This window comes from Notolabrus celidotus, chromosome 2 (genome assembly GCF_009762535.1).
Source record: "Notolabrus celidotus isolate fNotCel1 chromosome 2, fNotCel1.pri, whole genome shotgun sequence".
Classification (NCBI taxonomy): Eukaryota; Metazoa; Chordata; class Actinopteri; order Labriformes; family Labridae; genus Notolabrus; species Notolabrus celidotus.
Window position 1 is genome coordinate 20,730,071 of NC_048273.1, and position 20,362 is coordinate 20,750,432.

General features: G+C 40.3%; 2 protein-coding genes and 1 long non-coding RNA gene across 4 annotated transcripts in view; 2 read left to right on the plus strand and 1 right to left on the minus strand.

Annotated features, from left to right (window-relative positions):
- The window catches only part of vtg3 (vitellogenin 3, phosvitinless), a 17,002-nt gene extending 13,172 nt beyond the window's left edge, over window positions 1-3,830 (plus strand). Inside the window, exons 25-28 of one of the 2 annotated variants that reach the window (XM_034706711.1) lie at window positions 2,605-2,750; window positions 2,926-3,064; window positions 3,180-3,289; window positions 3,500-3,830. In XM_034706711.1, the coding sequence (XP_034562602.1) occupies window positions 2,605-2,750; window positions 2,926-3,064; window positions 3,180-3,266 (372 nt within the window). In that variant the 3' untranslated portion in view covers window positions 3,267-3,289; window positions 3,500-3,830. Of the gene's footprint in view, window positions 1-2,604; window positions 2,751-2,925; window positions 3,065-3,179; window positions 3,437-3,499 lie in introns of those variants that run through there. The other variant, XM_034706703.1, reaches the window with a different exon arrangement.
- Window positions 2,106-16,447, minus strand: LOC117829200. Its single transcript, XR_004634573.1, has 3 exons — window positions 16,411-16,447; window positions 2,834-3,236; window positions 2,106-2,722 (listed from the first exon to the last, which is right to left on the minus strand). It is a non-coding gene; the product is annotated as an uncharacterized LOC117829200 (long non-coding RNA).
- The window catches only part of negr1 (neuronal growth regulator 1), a 240,512-nt gene continuing 235,728 nt past the window's right edge, over window positions 15,579-20,362 (plus strand). Inside the window, exon 1 of the mRNA XM_034706749.1 lies at window positions 15,579-15,914. The gene's annotated coding sequence lies outside the window, so the exon portion shown is untranslated. The remainder of the gene's footprint in view (window positions 15,915-20,362) is intronic.

Consider the following 20,362-nt stretch of genomic DNA (forward strand, 5'->3'; position numbering starts at 1 on the left):
AGTGAGTGCCATTATCAACACTTTTCCTGAGGATCTAAAACCAACTATCATACATGGCTGACACGGCTGCTAACCACATCTTTCAAAGGTGACATATCATGCAAAATCGACTTTTTAATGGTTCTCTACCTGAAATATGTGTCCCTGGCATGTCTACAAACCTCCCGAAAATGAAAAAAAAATCAATTCTGCCCCTGTTTTGATTCCTCCACCTTTCTGTAAATGTGTGCTGAAACCAAGCGGCAACCTCCGGTCTAAAAATATGAGTCCAATGCGGAAGTGTTAGAAGCTGCAGTTCATCGAGGATCCGCTTGAGGCTGGCTCCGGAAGTACCGGAAGTCACATACACATGAATGGGGAAAAGACGATCTTTGCAGCATTAATAAACATGTTTACAGCCTGGTACAAAAGATGAGTGTAGTCTGAATAGCTAATTTCTCGATGTCCTCTCACTGTGAGGGGGGGGAATTTTTTTCTAATTCGGTAATTTAGAAGATATTGAGATTACTAGTCTTCCAATGAGAGGCACAGCTGCCTGCAGGAACACTGCAGCTGTTGGCTAGGAGGCTCAAAGCCCGCCTCTTTACGTCACACTGGCTCGACAGAAGCAATATGGCTGCCGCAGCCGATTGGTCTCAAAACAGCTCTTCAGAAACAGATGGGTGACGTCACGGATACTACGTCCATATTTTTTACAGTCTATGGCTGAAACGAGCCGTTTCAGTTTTCAGTGTTTTTCATACGTCACAACGCCATCCGGACTGTAACGGAAGTCAGAGCTCGGAGCTTGCTCAGCCCATAGACTGTATAAAATACAACTCAACTCCTCCTCCTTTTTTCATTCCCTGCACACGTGTGTTAACAAGGAGCTTAGGAGGGAGGCATGCTAGTTGTAGGCTGTCTTAATAAACGCAAAGGTCGGTTTTGCTCCCCCTGCTGCAGATTTGAAGATCTAGTGGATGATTTTTATTTTTCATGGAAAATTGCTAGCACTAGTTAGCATAGCCACATAGCTACATGTTCGTAGCTGTGTACCAAGACACATGTCGACATACTGACAAATAAAACAACAAGAAACACAAAATCTGTGACCAGTCGTTCAGAAAGGTCCTGCTGCAGGCGCCTCTCCGTCAGGATCAGATTTTGGATCAAATTCAGAGGGTTGAAGTAACGCAGGTCTTTGGGCAGCCATGTATATTCAGCCAACATGGAAACATTAGATCAACGTCCTGGACAGCCGAGGGCACATCCACTTCCTGAGGGGGCGTGGTCAGAGAGCTCATTCTCATTTAAAGGCACAGACACAGAAAACAGCCTGTTCTGAGCAGGGCTGAAAGAGAGGGGTTTACAGGCATACCAAAATCTGATTTCAAAGTGTTTTTTTTGAGCAATAAACTTTAAAGACATGTTTTGGGGACCTCTTAGACCAATATATATTGATGAAAAAGAGCGTAATATGTCACCTTTAAGTTTTATAACAATTAAATAAATTAATTTAAAATAAATAACTTGCCGTTTAAAACTTAGGGAAAATGTTTTAATCTTGTTTTTTTTAAAACTGTGGGTCATGTAATAGTACTTGTGTTGGATCGCCAATACATTCTCGCCGCCAAATCATATACACCATCTTTACCTAAAATAGTAAATACATATATTTCTGTTGATAGATTAGCAACATTCCGCCTGATTTTCAGAATAGGCCTGCCCATACAAGTCATATTTTAAGACTACTGAAGCTTTAACACAACTCAACGCATGGTAAACATTGGCACACAGTTGCAGTCCTAAACGTTACCAAATCTATTTAGTTAGGTTTGGTGAGAGATTATAATATGGGTTAAAATAACAGTTTTTGTGTTACTTTAAAAGAGGTCAGTTTCTTACAAGTTGTAAGACGTCATTTAAATTCTTGACTTGTCTTGATTGAGAACTGAAGCTTCATCTCTTACTTGGGGTCCTGTGTTTGCTTGATCTCGGCATAACCCCTGACTGCCAACCCAAGGGGACTTTTGCCGTTTTAAAATGATATCTCCTCTGTTTGACCCCATGTGAAACAATTAACCAGAGAACAGTGATGAGAAATGATTCCAAAGGGGTACCATAGTATATTTTTTAATGTTTTTAGACCCCCAGTCAGGCAGCAACCTTTTCATCCTCAGTGGGTTCAAAGTATAATGTGTATACTCTTCTTGCCTAGCTTCAATAGCAGGTGGAACACAAGTTTCTACAATAATTTAATTAATAGTTAATTGTTCTGATCAAAGTTTTCCCTCCATTTGGGGAAGAAAAACATGTTCAGTGTTTGTGGACTGGAAATATATTTTTCTGAATCCTTTAATGTGAAGGAATTTAAAATGTTAAATAAAAAACCAGGCTGTTAAAGGGATTGGGCATTGAACATTTTTCAACAATCCAAACCTTAGATATGTTTATATATATTTTATGATGGTTTTATATTTACAATTCTATAAAATCATAATTTCATCCGCAAAATCCCACATCCTATCTGTTTCAGGTGTTTGCAGTTGTGCACACATGCATTTCATACCAGTCTGGGAGCCAAGTATTGTTTCTGTTTGTGATTAATACCAATGTTTGATCAAGGCACACATCAGATGGGGCGCTGAATGTCAGTCCTATGAAATGTCAATGAGAGGCATTACCGCTCATCTTCCCGGTTCCAAACCAACGCTCAAGGCCAAAGTACACTGGACCAGGATCCCTGAAACCATGGTAGAGATCGGCAAAAGGTGAGCCAGACAAAATATGAGAAAGAAGAGCGTGCTGAATGAGAAGGTGAAAAGTGACAACCTTTCACATTTGAACCAGTTACCTTTGCCTTAGAAAGCATGGTGTGGAAATTCTCTGTTTACAAAGACTCTTTCTGGCATGTGTTGCTGAAGGAGCTTTTTACTCTTTTGTCAGCATTGGAAGCTACATCCCAGGCATGGCTTTCCTTCTCGGCTTCTCCGAGCAACATGAGAGCAACGCGAAGGAGGAGGTTTCTGCATCAGTTGTTGTTGCCTCAGCAGACAGCATTGATGTGAAGCTGATATTCCCAGAGGTATTTGAGGAGAGCTTCATGTCCTACATTTTAAGCAAAAGTTCTGATCCTCCACTGGATATAACTACTTGACTGCTTTGTTTACGTGTTTATCTCTCTTCTGTGTTGTCATCAGTATACAGTCTACCGCCAGGCTGTGCCGTTTCCTCTGCCTCCGTACAGCTTTCAGGGGCTGCAACAAGACAGGAACACAACAGCATAAAACTTTGGATGTGTATAAAACATGTGAGCTCCAGAAACCAGTTTGATTAAGCTTAATTGAATGTTCCCACTGATTGAAGAGTATTTTTAAAATACTGTGTTATTTAGCTTTTATGTGGCATTGGATTGATATGAAAGACTCATGCAAAGCAGAGAAGCAAAAAATAAAAAAAAAATATGCAAAGAGCTGTGCCGTTTTCCTGCTTGTTTTCTAAAACATGTTTTGTGCTGCAGAAAGACAACAAAGCCCAGATGGGAGCCAGATGCCTTGTTTCACAGTGATAGCACAGCCACCAAAACCTCAGCACCATGATGAAAGTGAGGATCATAAAAGATGCATCAGTAATCCGTCAGATGTCACCAGTTTGGAAATAACCAGAAAAGGTCCTGATTTATTCATCTCAAAGGGTGTTAATATTTGAACACCCTCTTTTGAAGAAACATTGTGTAAAATCATGCTTTGGCACCAACATTTTGTTTCTTCATAATGCTGGATTTACCAAGAACACAAGGCTTGTTGTACTGATTCTGTCAGTATAAATCCTTTGTTCCTCCACAATCAAATAAAACAGCTTCCTGTGATTACAATGCAGAGCAAATGTTGTTTAGTTTCATTTTATCATCACAACATTTAATGAATCTCTGCCTCTCTCTGCTCTACAGAAGTTTCAAAATAGCTGGATTATAGTCACAGTGAACCTTTTCATGGTATGCAATTCAAACCCAGATTTGTGAAATGCGCCTTTATACTACTAATTTATAGTATCTGATGATAAACAACAGTCTTATTAAGTTAGACAATGATCAGCAGTACTGATGACATCCTTGGAAATTTTGAAAAACTACATTCAAATCAGATCAAATCATGACGTCTCTTAGTCTAAATTGAGATGATGTCGGATGAAGACTTTGCAGCACTCTTTCCATGTGTTAAAAGAGGGAAAAGCAATTTGCATGACATTATATCTGCCAAATCTAATTTTCTTTACAGTACATAAGAGACGGAGTGGAAACTGATGAAGCAGAAAACACAATCCAGATGACTGGCAGGTTTGTCGGCTCTGCCAGCCAATTTAGCAAACAAACAGTCTTTGTTAACAGGTCCTGTGAAACTCTGAAAATCACATTTGGTTGTCAAAAAGCTCAAAGCTGTGGGAGAGTTCTGGATTTAGCAAAATGAATCATTGATGTCCTTTTGGGAGGATAAGTACTGAAAGAGAGCGATGTTTACAAGGTCTGTATGACCTGCTGTGTTTGTTTGGTCAACTGGCCCAACAGGACTGTTTGCACATTTCAGTACACAATGTCACCATGCATGCCCTTAAAGTTCACTGCCTCTACCACACACAGCTCTCTGTGCCTTGAATCAAACATGTCCGCTGCAGCTGGGATACATTATTTAATATACAACGATCAATAGATGATACTTTGTGAACGGGTGAAAGAGTTGAAGAGCATTAATTAGAGCGTCTAAACAACTCTTAACTGTGAGTAGCAACAAATGGGATGTGTCACTAGCTTGAAATAATGACTGTTTCTTAACTAAAGACTGGTTGTCCTCACTCCTGCCTGCGATGATTTTAGCCAGATGGTGTTGAATTGCAGAGAAAAGACATCACCATCAAAGGCAGGGCAGGATGAGCACGATTATAATGGCGCCATTATGTTCTTTTTTACATCTCTAATATCCTGCGGGCTTCCATGTGCCGCTTGACAGGCTGATTGCATATCTGTTGTGCCTACATGGAGATCCACATCAGCTTGAGTTGTCCAGAGGATCAGGACACTCTGACCTTGTGTTGACAGGTGAGATCAGCTGGTTCCAGAGCATTAGTGAATGATTGATCAGGTAATTTGAAAGAGGAGGGAGAGGCCATCCCTTGCTTTTTTTTTTTTTTATTGCTGCTCACTCTGTGATTGTGACTGGCCTCATTAGGCAGCCCTGCTAAAAGCCATCTGAGGGTGGCTGATAATAAAACCATGCTTATAGACATTTCTGTCCAATTGTAGCTATTACTCCATGATTTGTGCAGAGAGCATTGACGGAGACACAAAAAGTCAATGCAGCTGATGTATTTGAGTATGAAACCACCAGTTCAACAAGTGACACTTCCTCAGAGAAGATAATTAGGGATAGTTTCCAAACCGACATTAACTTATATACTTAATTATCCTGATTTGTAGAAACAGTGTTTTTAAAAGATGACACAATAAACTGTAAAATCGAATTCCTTAAGCTTGATTTCCAGCTTTGGCAACAAGGAGTATGTGTGTGTGTTTGTGTGTGTTAGAGTGTGAGCACTAGAGGACGGTGTTTACCAGACATTAAAATATGCCTGGCACCGAGCTAAAAGCCTGGCACCAGTATTTGTTCAGTTCACAGACAGGGCAATGCAGTGGATGTTGACTTTTCCAGGATAAATAAACATATGTCTTGGCACGGTCAAAAATAACTCCCACAACTCACGTCGAGAGGACACAGTTTATACTGACAATAAAAGAGAAAATACTTAATGACTGAATAATCTTCGCATGCTTGTTAAACCAAAGGCTAACTGAATACAGCATCTGCAGATTTTTTTTTTTTTGTTGAACACATGCTATTTTTAGGGAACAAAAACTACATCCTAAGATGGAACAGATTTCTTCCTCTTATATGCAGAGACGTGTTGGTGTGAGGTGTAGGGATACATTCAGAAATGATCAGCAGGGTAATTTAGGCCTCTACACTGGATTGCTTTTCCACCAGCTCACATCATCTGACATAAACTGCCTCCTCATTATACGCAGACACAAAGCTCGTGTGCAGGGTGAGACATGAGTGGGTGAGACTTGGTATATCACTGATGGATATTTTTGTCATTTGAATTGTTATTAATAATAGTCTTATTTGTGTAGCACTTCAGGAGCAAGGAGCACAAAGTGCTTTCCATAAACGGCATGACAGACGCAGCCAACGAGGATACATTGAAAAATACCTGCTGTGTGAAATACACACAATCAGTGGAAACGAAGCTATAAACATCATTTACAAATGCATTACAAAAGAGTTAAAAGATGACAATGACTTGGAAAAATAGGTGGTTGCACAACAGAGATGTCTCAGCGAGTTGAGTGAGACGATGTATGAGTAGAAACAGTGTCAGCAGACCAAACAGGTAGACTATACAGAAATTACAAAACAAATCACACCTCTGTAGTTCATACATCTGCCTATGCATCTGCACACTCATGCATTTACATTATGAACAAACATAAAGTATAAACCCTATCCCCTGGTGCCCTATACTCTCTCTAAGATGTTATATCACCAATGTGAGCCACACAGGCTCTGCACATTTGGCTGGTTTTTGCTCTGGCTTTGACTCACTGCTAATCATGCTTTCGAAGGCAACAGTCTCCTTGACATTATCAGTGTTACAAAGTGGGCACACCTTGTCACAGGCTCTGACAATGACACCTCCACAGAGCTCGAATCTGTCATCTCCCATGCTGTTAAAAGCTGTAACTTCAACAGAGCTCACATCAATTTAGCCAAAATATTTCACCATCGCCCTGAAGGAGCTTGTTGCTATGCTCCCTCATAACATTAAGAAGTCTTGCTACTGTGCACTTAAGTTGCCATTTCTTCAGGGAGAGCTGAGGTCCTACTCTTGGCTCAGTACAGTGTTCATTAAAAACATCACCACCATCTTGGGAATATGTTTATGGTCTGGATAATAACACATTTCAGACTGTTGTGTCAATATTATAATGATATGTGATTGCCACGCTGTGTTATTGCTATCATTTCTAATAGTATCGGTGTTGTCAGCCTCTTGGGGGCTCTTTGAACAAACACAAACTGCCAGCTGAGGTCAGATGGCTGAAGTGAGATTTTCATGCCACAGGCTGTCAGAGCTGCAGCTGCTCATCTCAAACACAGAGGTGGAGTTTTATTTTGAGTTTGTGCAAAGTGTGAAAAGCAGTGTCTGCTCTGGAGAGGGCTGCAGAGGGGCTGTAAGCTAAGAAAGGGAATGAAGGCCACTGAAATACACTTCTGTGTGGTAGATTCAATCATACAATTCAACACGAAGGCCTAATACTCTTGAGAACTTTTTCCATCTTTCAAATAGGCGGACAAATCACAAGTATACACACATGAGCTACTCATAGACATTAAAGCTGAGGTACATGTTCTCTGTGGTGCTCTTTGTTGTGTAGATTTAACTATATAGTTTTGTATCAAGGGTAGTGAGTCTCCAGGATGGTGCCCTGACCAACCAATGAAATCAGATTGCCTACCAACAATAAGTAATTAGCTATATGCTGTGATAGAGGCAGGACTTAAATTCAGTGTCAATACATTTCTTCTGTCTTATGGAGACTTCTTTTGAGTCATGTAAGTCAGGATTCACCCTGAACAGGTTGCCAGCCTAGTACGGGGGCCAACATGTAGAAACAAATCAACCAACCACTCACCAACACTCACACCTACACACAATTTAGAGTGACCTATTAACCTAATAAGCATGTTTGTGGACTGTGGGAGGAAGCTGAAGTTCCCTTGAGAAAACCCACAAATGCACCAGGAGAACATAGACACAAAAAGAGCCTCCTGCCCAGACGGGTGTTGGAACCAGGAACCTTCTTGTTAACCTCTGCACCACCATGCATTTGCTTTTCAAGCTGTGTTTTTTTTTATTATTCAAACGCCTTTACACATGGATGTTAGCACTCAATGTTAGTATAAAGCTCATTAAATTAGACGATACAGATGGTAAAGAGTAGGGCCACTTCAGTGTAGAAATTCTGGACACACCCCTGCTTAAGACATGTCCTCATAGAGCTGTAAAGTTAATCAAGCTCTGTGGTTTATTGTTAAATGTGAAAAATTTGAAGTATTCCTCAGAGCCTGTGTGAAATTAACACATTTTTCTGTGGTTTGCCTGGAGCTGTCAAAGTTGCAACCACTGCAGTCTTTTCCAAAGCAAGGATGTTTTTTTTTATTGCATGCTGGAATCGACTCTAGCCTTATTCAACACTTAACAAGACAAGCAGTATAAAAGATGAAACAAGGCTGGATGGGTGGTTTATACTGACTCAATGATAAATGGTGCGTTGGAGACTGGAACTATTAGTGTTGTATGTGCTTCAAACCACGTTCTGGTGGATCCATCAGATAATAACTTTGGTTATCCAAAAAGTAATTATAATTTCTTTATGCCTCCAGGATTAAACAAGATGTGGGGGGGGGGGGGGGGGGGGGGGGGGTTTCTACGGGCCTCTGTATCTTATTTGGGTTTTTTTTTCAATAAAGCAATGTTTTTTTGGAGAACTATTGAGTCCAGAGAATTGGCTTCATTAGACAGGAGTAGGCTTGTTCTGCAGTAAAGACACGGTTGATACTGTGGAGATCTTTTAGTTTCTATGGACTCCATTATACTAGTTGGAAGCAAGGGGAAGTGTATATATTGATTTATGGTCTAATCATTAAGTAGAGTAAAACAGAATACAAAAGAAACTCATTTAACTGTTTTGGTACAGTAATGGTACCCTAATACTTGTGTTTGTCTGTAATAAGGACCAACAGCTAAATTCTAAATGTATACTGTCTCTACAGTAGACAGGAGTTTGAGAAGTAGAAGGCAGTTTGAAGTTTGTTGGGGTTTGAGAACCTCATTTCTATTGGTTCCCGTAGTGTTGCTGTTTGGGTGTACAGATTGCGCCGACAGTGCTAATAGAGTTTAGGATTTGAATTATTTTCTCACAATGCACCACAAGATGACATGAAAATACCATTGTCAGATTCAGTTATATGGTTGACGGTAAGCTATAAGACGCCTTAAAGCCAATTAACAATGATCCAATTCTAAATATTTTGAGGTATGTCTTGGAGTCGTGTTTCCCTCTTGCTGCGTAATACTGTTTCTATGACTGCTTGTGTACCGACCTGTGTTATAAAATCAATACTCTCTGTGTATTATTGTGCGAATGCAGAGTGAATCCTATCTCGGAGCACCAAATACCACAGCAGCTTCACTGGGGCAGCTTTTGCTTCTGTAATATTTTGGGATTATTCTCAGCTCTCCAGAAAGTAGATCACAAATCCATAAACCCTGCCAGCAGCACCTCATTGCGATGAGGCTTCTTTCAACCAGCCAGAATAAGCCCACCCGAACGTAAACCACCACAATGGTGTATCAGGGGTGGGCTCCCTACAGGAACACGGGTGAGGAAGGCTGCTGGAAGCACCAAATTGACTGACGAACTTGCATTGATGAAATCCTGGCAGTCATAGAAATACTCATATACAAATGTGCACAGTCTCTGCTCAGATATTGACCTGAAAGTGCTTGCTGCAGCACGATTCTCAGGCTGGAAATAATCAACTAAAACTCTTTTTTTGGGGGCGTATGGAAAAAAAAATACTGCTATCACAGTTTTTTCTATTTCTAAAAATGTGGATCTAACATTTTTTTTCATACAAACAATTCAGCACATAAATACGAAGGGATAACTTGAAGAAAAAACTGAGAACTATCATCTGAGTCTACGGTGTTCGGTGCTCGATAGACTTTTATGTTTCAGCTCAATGGTTAAAACTGCAGTTTAACTGTATTTCTCAGTGCTCTATAAACCTCATTTCCAGCTACAGCAGGCAGCTTTTTCAATGAAAAAGCTTCTAAATAATGCTACCTGCCAAGCACAGCAGGCAGACAACGATAGCTCAGTGAACATTGTGAAAAAGATCAAACAGCTGAAAAGCTGGAATTTTTTCATCAAGAGGTTTTTTTTTTTATAGAATTCAGAGCTTAGAAGAGAGCGGATATTGGACAAACATAGCACATGGACAGAAATGCACCTCTAAATAAAAGCTACTGATGCTAACAGGGAAAATAAGCTACTATTAGTGTAGTGTTTACAACTTGTCTTGAATTGCCTGAACTTCAGATAGTTAGTGCAGCTCAAGCTGATATCAGTTAGTCAACTCTCATTGTATTAATCAAAACTTTATTTCAGCAGCATACCATTCATTTTGCTTTTGGCATATAGGCGCCGAGCCTCATTACTCCTTGCATATTAACTTTACGTGCAAAAATTAAGGAGTGATGACGTCATACCTCAAACCCCCTGTGGTCAGAGCCTGCAGTTGGATGCTGGGGAGGTGGTGGGGCTTAAAATTTGAGCACAGCACTTGTGCAGGGCAACAGTGGCAAAGCTGAGGCAGACATTGAAAATCTAGCAGCTCAAGTAGACCACCTAATTGGAGGATCATTTGTCAGGTGATTGTGAGAATAAGGCATGGCAAATGTGAAAGTAGTGCAGCTCCATTTGCCTGCCTTGCCAGTGATTATTTCTGAGGAGAATCACAGAGAATGTGAGCATGATTAGCTTAGTTTTGATAAATGCTGATTCAGATTCTTTGCCATAAAATCTGTAATATAAGTCAAGCAGATTTAGAAATAGGAGTCTATCTTGGAGGTCTTTAAGAGGGAGAAATGATTTCCCTTCTGTTCAGCAAAGTCCACAATGTGCAGTTTCTGTGGAGCTCTGTAGTTCTTTTTAGTACAATTTGTTTTTGCCATACAGAGTTTACAATCCTACTGGCCACTGTACCAGCCAGCAGGGTTGTAAACTCAGTAAACTTCAGCCCAGCCCTCAGTAAAGTTGATATTTTTGAGGTAGTGAGAAGTTCCCACTGGACATTTGTTGTATTGAATTGAAGAGTCTTGTTTTCTTTGAATGTATGATTATGAGCTCATAAGGGAGAAGTTAAAAAATGGCCTGGACCATGTCTTTATGTATCAGAATGGGTGGTGGTGGCAGTCATTATGGCACATGTCCCTCACAAAGCATCCCCTAGTTTAGCACCATTCTATGACTAAAATACTGTAACTCTTTAAAATATATCTGTTTGCATTTAAGACCTGTATATTGGTCACACTGGTATAAGTTGCAGCAACTTCAAAAGGTATTAAGTGTATCTTTTACACCAAATTATAGAATAAATCCTGCACTGACAAGAGACTGAGGATACAACAGACAAAGCAAAAGTACACATAAATGCTAAAATGAGTGACTACAGCATCATTCAGATATTACATTTTTACTTTAAGATCAGTTCATCTGTAGTCACAAAGTATAGAAACAAATTGGAAACACAAGAAAATAATGTGAAGTCATATTCACACATCTTCCACACTTAAGGTGACACATATTTTATATTCATTGATACTCATTTTCTTTATTACTCATAGAATTGGACTCTTAATGTTCATTGGTAATTTGAAGTCACTGAGCCTGTCGTATTGTAACCGCCTCCCAGATGTGCCCTCCTTGTTTATGGTGCCATGCTGTGTAACATGTTTTCAAGGGAGTAACAGATGCAATTTTCTTCACATTCAGGGCTGATTGGATAAACATTAACTTGGAAGGCAATACATTATCTTTTGATCGCCCAACTCAGTAATTGTGCCTGATCGCACAGCAGGCTACCAGCTTTAAATATCCATTAGTCTGCTTAGCATCGGCATTGTCTTTGTAACTTTTACAAGCAATTCAATTTCCACAGCAACCATGTAGGAGTCTTTTTTTCCCTCCCTCTGAGGAGATAACAGACAGTGAAACAGCCAGGAGGGGGCACTGTTGATCTTACCAGTGACGTAGGGAGTCTCTACTTGTGGAGCCTTCAAGTCTATTTTTACTTCTTGTGAAATTTTTATGTCTTCCTGTACAGATCAGTGCTATTCTCTTGTTCCACCCATTTGACCCAGAAATTCAGATACATCCAACAAAACGGGTGTCATGTCAGAGAGTGATGCACAGCTTAAATTGTGCCTTGCGGTGCCCAGCAAATGGACACAGTCTCTTTGTATCTTTTCCATAAACAGCACCCTTTGCAACCAGGAAAATATCCTTGCAGAGATTTATAGAAAAGCTTTAGTTGAATATTTCTTTATACAAAGAATTAAGAAAGCCATGTAAAGATCTCTCTCTCTCTCTCTCTCTCTCTCTCTCTCTCTCTCTCTCTCTCTCTCTCTCTCTCTCTCTCTCTCTCTCTCTCTCTCTCTCTCTCTCTCTCTCTCTCTCTCTCTCTCTCTCTCTCCTGCCAAAAGATTCCTGATAATTGAGCAACAGAAAATAGCACTGTGAAAGAGCAGCACTGAAGTAGCTTTAAACATTCAGCAGCCAAGAACACAGTCATTCTTCATGTCCAGTCTTATAGGCTCCGTATCCATCGCAAAAAAGAAGGCCACTGATCCCCCACACCCTTAAAGAGCTGTCGCCATGGCAACCTCACAGTTTATCAAGGTTCTTGGCAGTAAGGAGTGTCAAGTGATGATGCTCACACACATATATGTGACTTTCAATAACATACAACACACAAACAAACACAGATGCATAGTTGAGGAATACATGTAAAAAAGCCTAAGCAAGGCCGGGGACTCTTGTTTTGAAATGGAAACTGTATCAGATGTCAAGGGAAAGTGTGAACATATGCTCCTGCAGTATAAATAATTTTAACAGGCAGATCATATTCTAGTTAGCAGACATATACTCACTAAGGTGAGCATATGGCAGGGCGACAGGGTGATTAGAGATTAGCTGCATGACTGGAGGCTTGTGGGTTTGATCCCTGCAAAGACAGAATTTACTCTGCGTAATTCACTGACGCTGTGGCTCAGTCAGCCTAACCAAAAACAAGATGAAATAAACAGTTTCTTACAACGGCAATGCTTAACTTCTGTAAACAAAGATGTCCTGTGATAGAATATAAGAGAGAGAGTGGGGAAATCTCTTAGTTTGGTAGAATTTGATTTGGTTTATAATCCCTCCTGGACTCATGAATCTGTTGCTGCTGTTTCTGTAGACTGTAATACAAATACAAATCTGTAGCTCAGCCTTTTTTAAATATCCACCAACACCATGAAAGTTCAAACCAATATAAAGAGATGCCAGCTTTGTATGCATTAACTGAAAACCCTTACCTAACTCCTTTAGTAGTATAGAGAAATTTAATCCTGTGTAGAGTGATGTCTGCACTGCGTCTGACACTAGAGGATGATTTAAACATTTATCTGCAGAAAGTGTAGATTTTTCTCTGTGCTAGCTAAAAATCTGACTTTAAGAGGAAGGCCAATAAGAAAGATTTGCTTCCAGCTTATTCAAGTGTGATGTGAAAACTAGAAGCCTCCAGCAAATGAACTGGAAAAGGACTCTGCAGAGAAGTAGGACACATCTTGTGTCCAGCAGCTTAATATTAACATTTGAAAATATTTGCATATTTAATGATGCTGGATTTTTTTTTTTTTTGAGAAGATTTTTTTATGGTCTTTAATGGGATAGTTTAACTTTTTTGTTTAAAGAAATACACGTTAGAATACAATTATTCTCCAAAGTACAAATATTGAATATACAGCTCTTTTTTTAACTTATAAGGCAGCCGTGTTAGATTCTTGATTTTGATGTGTCAAAACCCCTTGACAACCCTTTGACAATGCTTGCTAACTTTAATGGGGTATTTCAGTTTTTTTAAAGTGGGGCTGTATGAGTCCTGTCACTATTGTACTAGCAACAATGGACGCCGGTCAGCTTGACCCCTTCAATGAGAATCTGCTGGGAGTAATTGCACGCTTGCTAGGCTACAGTTATCTGCAAACAGGGACCAGTCTGCCACATAATTCAGCTAATTTTAACAGACTCCGACCCAAACACTCATTTCAGTTTAGGTGTACTCTCTACTGAGAGATTTTTCAGCACTTTACTTTGCCGTAAGAAAGTCATTTAGTTTTTGCACTATTTTCGGATGCAACACAGATATGCTCTTCTGCATGCAGCGCACTGATCAGCTGATCGGTTCTGCGGGCTTCAAAGAGACAAAACTAACCAAACTAAATACTATGTGATTCTTACAGCACCAATGACGTGCCGTTTACTGCGGACACACGTGGACACCTTCATGAGCTGGAGTTTTAGGGGGAAAAGGCGATTTAATGCACCAAAGGAAAAAGTGAAAAATCTTCTATGCTAACCAAGAGACTACCTCCAGTTTCAAAATATGAAGCCCATGCAGAAGTGTTATAAACTGCAAGTCATCGAGAATCCGCTTGAGGCTGGCTGCAGAGACACCGATTCAAAAAAGACAATCTTTGCAGCATTAATGAACATGTTTACAGCCTGATTCAAAAAAAAAAAAAACATCTTGGCTCTACGTAGTTAATTTCTCTATCGGCACAAACTGTACGGGGGGTGAATTTCTTTCAAATTCAAAGGTTAGTAAGATATTAAAGGTGACATATCATGCAAAATCGACTTTTTAATGGTTCTCTACCTGAAATATGTGTCCCTGGCATGTCTACAAACCCCCCGAAAATGAAGAAAATCCATTCTTCCCCTGTTCTGATTTCTCCACCTTTGTGTAAATGTGTCCTGAAACGAGTCGTTTCAGTTTTCCTTGTTTTTCATACGTCATAACGCCATCCAGTCTGTAACGGAATTCAGAGCTCGGAGCTTGTTCAGCCCATAGACTGTATAAAATACAACTCAACCCCTCCTCCGTTTTTCCTTCCCTGCACACGTGTGCTAACAAGGAGCTTAGGAGGGAGGCATGCTAGTTGTAGGCTGTCTTAATAAACACAAATGTCGGTTTTGCTCCCCCTGCTGCAGATTTGAAGATCTAGTGGATGATTTTTATTTTCTATGGAAAAGTGCTAGCGTTAGCATAGCCACATAGCTACATGTTCGTAGCTGTGTACCAAGACACACGTCAACATACTGACAAATAAAACAACAAGAAACACTAAATCTGTGACCAATCGTTCAGAAAAGTCCTGCTGCAGGCGCCTCTCTGTCAGGATCAGATTCTGGATCAAATTCAGAGGGTTGAAGTAACGCGGGTCTGTGAGCAGCCATGTATATTCAGCCAACATGGAAACATTAGATCAACGTGCCGGACAGCCGAGGGCACATCCACTTCCTGAGGGGGCGTGGTCAGAGAGCTCATTCTCATTTAAAGGCACAGACACAGAAAACAGCCTGTTCTGAGCAGGGCTGAAAAAGAGGGATTTAGAGGCACGCCAAATTCTGATTTCAAAGTGTTTTTTTTAGCAAGAAACGTTAGAGGCATGTTTTGGGGACCTCTTAGACCAATATATTTTGATGAAAAAGAGCATGATATGTCACCTTTAAGATTATGAGTTTTTGCCCACATAAGGACATGACTGACTTGATTGACACGTGGGAACACATAGCTGTTGGCTAGGAGGCTCAAACCCCGCCTCTTTATGTCACACTCTTCTGGATGAGTTCCACATTTCCAATATGGCTGCCACCGACGATTGGCTTCAAAGCTGCGCTCAGAAACAGAAGGGTGACGTCATGGATACTACAATACTATACGTGTCTGATGCTAACTGGAGAGCAGGAAAGTTACCTGGTGTCGCAGGTGCGTAAATTGCAAGCTAATGCCCACGAACCGAGATGGTTTCTTGTTGTCAAAACTGGACTTCTGGACATTGGGGAATCAAAATATAGGCCTACCAGCAGGGCTGGAGTCTGCGACGATCATCAACCGGAGTCCACTGAATGATAAAGTTTACCAAATTTCTTCAATGTTCAGGAGTTGAGTAACAAAACCAGAAAAGCCGACTGGAAGTGCGTCTTCAAAGTAAGTGTTCGACTCTCATTGTTTTGTATTGTATTGTGACACAACACATGATCCACAACACATGTTACAAATAAATAACAAACTCTACACACATTATTGTGTTTACCGGTTAATCGTAGGCATGTGGTGCATAACACAATGAGATACAAAAATCTAAAAATTCATAATAAAGTATTTCAGCGACACATAAGTTACTGATCGCTTCAAAGAAACTTAAACCATGAGCGGAAGTGGCGATAGAACCAGTGTTTAAAATCTGTGATAATATTTTTTTTAATTATGTCAACTGCAAAGCAGTGTGAAGGAGTGGCACCGCAGGCAGCGCGCACACACCGACACCGGCGCACCCACTTTTCCCGTTCCTAAAAGCACTTCATTCATTCCGGTTCACAAGCCAACATCCTTCTTTCCCTCTCCGTTCAGAGTTTATCAGGGTGCACACTTTGAAGCTCTAACATTGTTTAACCATACGTTGTCTTTGGGTTGCTGCACTTACCGGCTCGAGCTCAACCAGGTCGTGTCCGGAATGCGCAAACCGGGCGCATTTGATGCGCACCCAATATGGATGTATGGCGGCCAAAAGTAGCCACGTGACCGTGTTTAATTAATCATTTTGTTTGTTTTAAATTATGTGTTTGAATTAGGTAAGGTAAATGCCTGTGTTTGTGTTATCTTTGGATTGTATATAAGGTTAATCGCCTTGAAATTACCTTCATGTAGGGATATTATTGTTTGGGATAAATTGTGTGATTTCCAAGCGCAGTGGGAGGGGCTACACACTTTTGGCAGTTGTGCCAAGTTACTGAGCAGGTAATGTCGCTGTGTGTTTTTTGATGAACAACCGCTGTTTTCTCTTGTTTCAAGTGAGTAACTGTAGTACTCAGATGACAGTGACCTATTGTAAGAATGAGAACAATTGTAAGTTATCTTCGTTTTTTTCACTTTTGTAGTATTTTCTTGTATTGCACTGGGGAGGCCGGCAGCCAATAAAACTATCACACTTAAGTCTTTTGACTACGCCTGGGTTTTTCTCACATTATTTGAGTCTGGAAAAAGAACCCCGCGACAGCAGTAATGACAGATAAGCAGGCTAATGTTTGACTGTGACTTGACAGTGAGTTGAAATGTTAGTTTTAAGTTTCATGACCCACAAGAGACAGAAAATAATCTGTGGCCATGGAAGTATTACCTGTCTTGAAATCAGAGCAACTATTTTTTTCAAAGCTGTGTACATTAATCATTTTTAGATCAATACAATTACTTGACTCAATATTTCGCGCCAGCTTATTTCAAATTTAGGCAGTAGCTGAGTGATAAGTGGGATAATGTGCAGTAAGGGGTCTTCAGGGTAAGAGAAGACCCTGATGTGAACCTCTGGCTAAGTCAGTATCCCTTACATAACTTCCTGAGGTCCCAAAATGTACAGAGAGACTACTACTCTCCAACAGGCAAGCAATATAAAATGCAATAGGGTGTGTTCAAGCTGCTGTCGGTGTCTGATTCTGTATCTGTATGGTCTCTAGTCTTGTCTCTGGCATCTAAGACAAAGAAAATATTAAATGTCAATGTAAGTACCTTATTAACCTTATCATCAGGTAATGACAACAACCCAGAGTTGGGTTCTTACATCAACTGAAAATCAAGTTTTGACTTCACCTTTATTTTTCACAGAATCAACATTCAATTTCAACATAATGTCACTGAGATTATGTTCCTGTTTATACAGTAGATACAGATTTGATATGAATTCAATATCAATTCTGACAACAACCAAATCAGGTCAGGTTTGGAAGTTTTCCAAACGTCAGGTGTTGAAGTCACCCTAGTGTCATGTGTTGACATCCAACCAACATCATAGGCTGTTTACAAAGGGTTCTATGAGTTGCTCCCTGGGATGACAGTCTTAGAAAATTCTCACAATCGTGACCTTTTTTTCATAATGTTTCCCCTTGAAGTTAAGACTAGATCCTGGTAGAGGTACAAATTATTCACACAGCATCTTAGCCCCTAAGAGAGCTCCTAAGTGAAAAACTGTTAGAAGTGGAGAGGAGGACTTTTAAGAGGCTCAAGAGTTTCTCAAGCAGAGGAGCAAAAACAGAAAGATGGTGCAATAGGTGAAAAGCACTCCAAACAAGAAACGTCAGTGAGTTAATTAAATGCAACAGACTGGATCGTGCAGTGATCATATTTGTGCTCACATCTTCAAGCCATCACGACAATGAATGCAATATCACCAGAAATAAAAGTGATCACAACATGAAGATGTTTGTTAACAGGAGACATGCAAACAGTTTCATGCGGGGTCCCTTCTCACAACAGGTGAGCCTCTATAGGGAGGCTCATTATAAATGATGGAACAAAACTGGATAACATCAACAGAAGGTTCATATTTAATATGAGATGTCACCGCAGTCAGTGCATTTCAGGAGAGACAGAACGGCTGACATCACTGTCTGATCATCAGGGGTGCAGAACGAGTGCAGATAACACACGCTAGTTTATTGATCTTAGATGCTGATCATATACAGTAAAAAAGAAAGAGTAAATGGTTGGCCCATCCAAGTTAAGTCTGTGTAGGAAACACTGCTCTGCATCCATCCTACATGTCTACATTAGCTTTAAATATCAACCCAACATAATCTTTTCACATCAACCCAATATCACCCTATCCACAGGTTTTTGTGTCACCCTAGCATTAGGTTTTGAGGTCCTCCTGAATCAGCTTTTGACATCAACCTGATTGCTGACGTCATCCAACAGTAGGTTTTGACATCAACCTAACCTAAATTTAAGGTCCTCCTAACTACAGCTTTTGATGTCAACACAATATCAGTTGCTGGGGTCACCCCAATATTTGTGGTTGACATTACCAGGTATGACCTTAACATTAGCTCTTGATGTCCTCTCAACATCAGCCTTTGAAACCATCCTAACTTAGGGTGTTAACATCACCTCAACATCAGGTTGTGGCAATATCCCAAATTTAGGTTTCAAGGTCTTGGTTATGTCATTAACCCAACATTGTGTGTTGACGTCACCCAAACCTCAGGTTATGTCACAGGTTGAAATTATCATCACAAAGTTATTTCAACCTAACATTAGGTTTTGAAGTCCTTCTTACTACAGCTTTTGAGATCAACACATTAGGTGTTGACATTGCACAGATTGTGATGATACCCCAGTATTAGGTTTTGAGGTTGTCCAAACATTAGTTGCTAACTTCATCCAAATGTCTTGGATTGACATCACCTGGAAACAGTTTGCAACATCACCCATTAGTTAAGTTAAGAGGTCCTGCCAGCATCACTTTTAGTACCAATTCAACATCAGATGTTGACATCACCCTTACAGCAGGTTTTAACATCACCCATTAGTGGGGTCCTGAGGTCCTCCTGACATTAGCTTTTGAAAATCAACCTACCACAAGGTGTTGATGCCAACCAAACATCAGGTTATGGCATTGCCCTAACGTGAGGTTTTGAGGTCTTCCCAATGTGAGCTAGGTTAGGTTAGGTTACTTATTTATACCCATGGGTAGATTTTTTTTTTTACAGCAAGATGATGATGACGTCCAGTTTGACATCCAGCTACAAACAACAGCGATATGTAAACCCAATGTCAACCTTTATGTCAACATAACATCAGGTGTTGATGTAATCACAATGTCTGTTGGTTGATATCACCTTAAGAGTAAGTTTTAACATCAACCATTGCATTAGGTTATGAGGTCCCCGTAATGTCAGTTATTAACATCAGCCCACCATATGGTGTTGATGTCACCCAAACATCAGCCATCATCCCCATGTCAGCCATTTATATCAACCCAACAAGTTTTGACATTAAACCAGCGTAAAGTGCTGTAGTTACCCCTGATGTCAAGTTTTGACATCAACTCAACACCAAAACTTGTAGTCAACTTAAAAATTGAAATCACATAAGGTGAGCTAGTTTCTCGTGCTAGAGCTACTTAGCATGGCTTGTTAATGTTCTCAGTGATTCCCCACCAGAAGTTTGTAAGTTACAATGCCTGAAGCAGCTCTTGCACTCTATCTTCCTGTGTACTTGTATTTCTACACACACACACACACACACACACACACACACACACACACACACACACACACACACACACACACACACACACAAACACACAAACACACAAACTGACTTATACATATCTCATCAAATAGAGCCTTGAATGCATGTCAGTCGTAACAGTTACAGAGTTCATTTGCAGTTATTGAACAGCTCATCTCACTAATGTGGTGAAATGTAAGCTCAGAAAACACACTCAGGAATATATTTTGAAAGCTGTGTGAAGTATCTCTCCTCATCCCTGAAAGGTTTTTCAGACTGAACGGTGTTTTCCTTTCTTGTTGCTCAGTCTTGCATCAATTACCTATAACAGGAAACTGAGCCAAAGTGGGTTTTGTTGAAGGGCTGAGCTC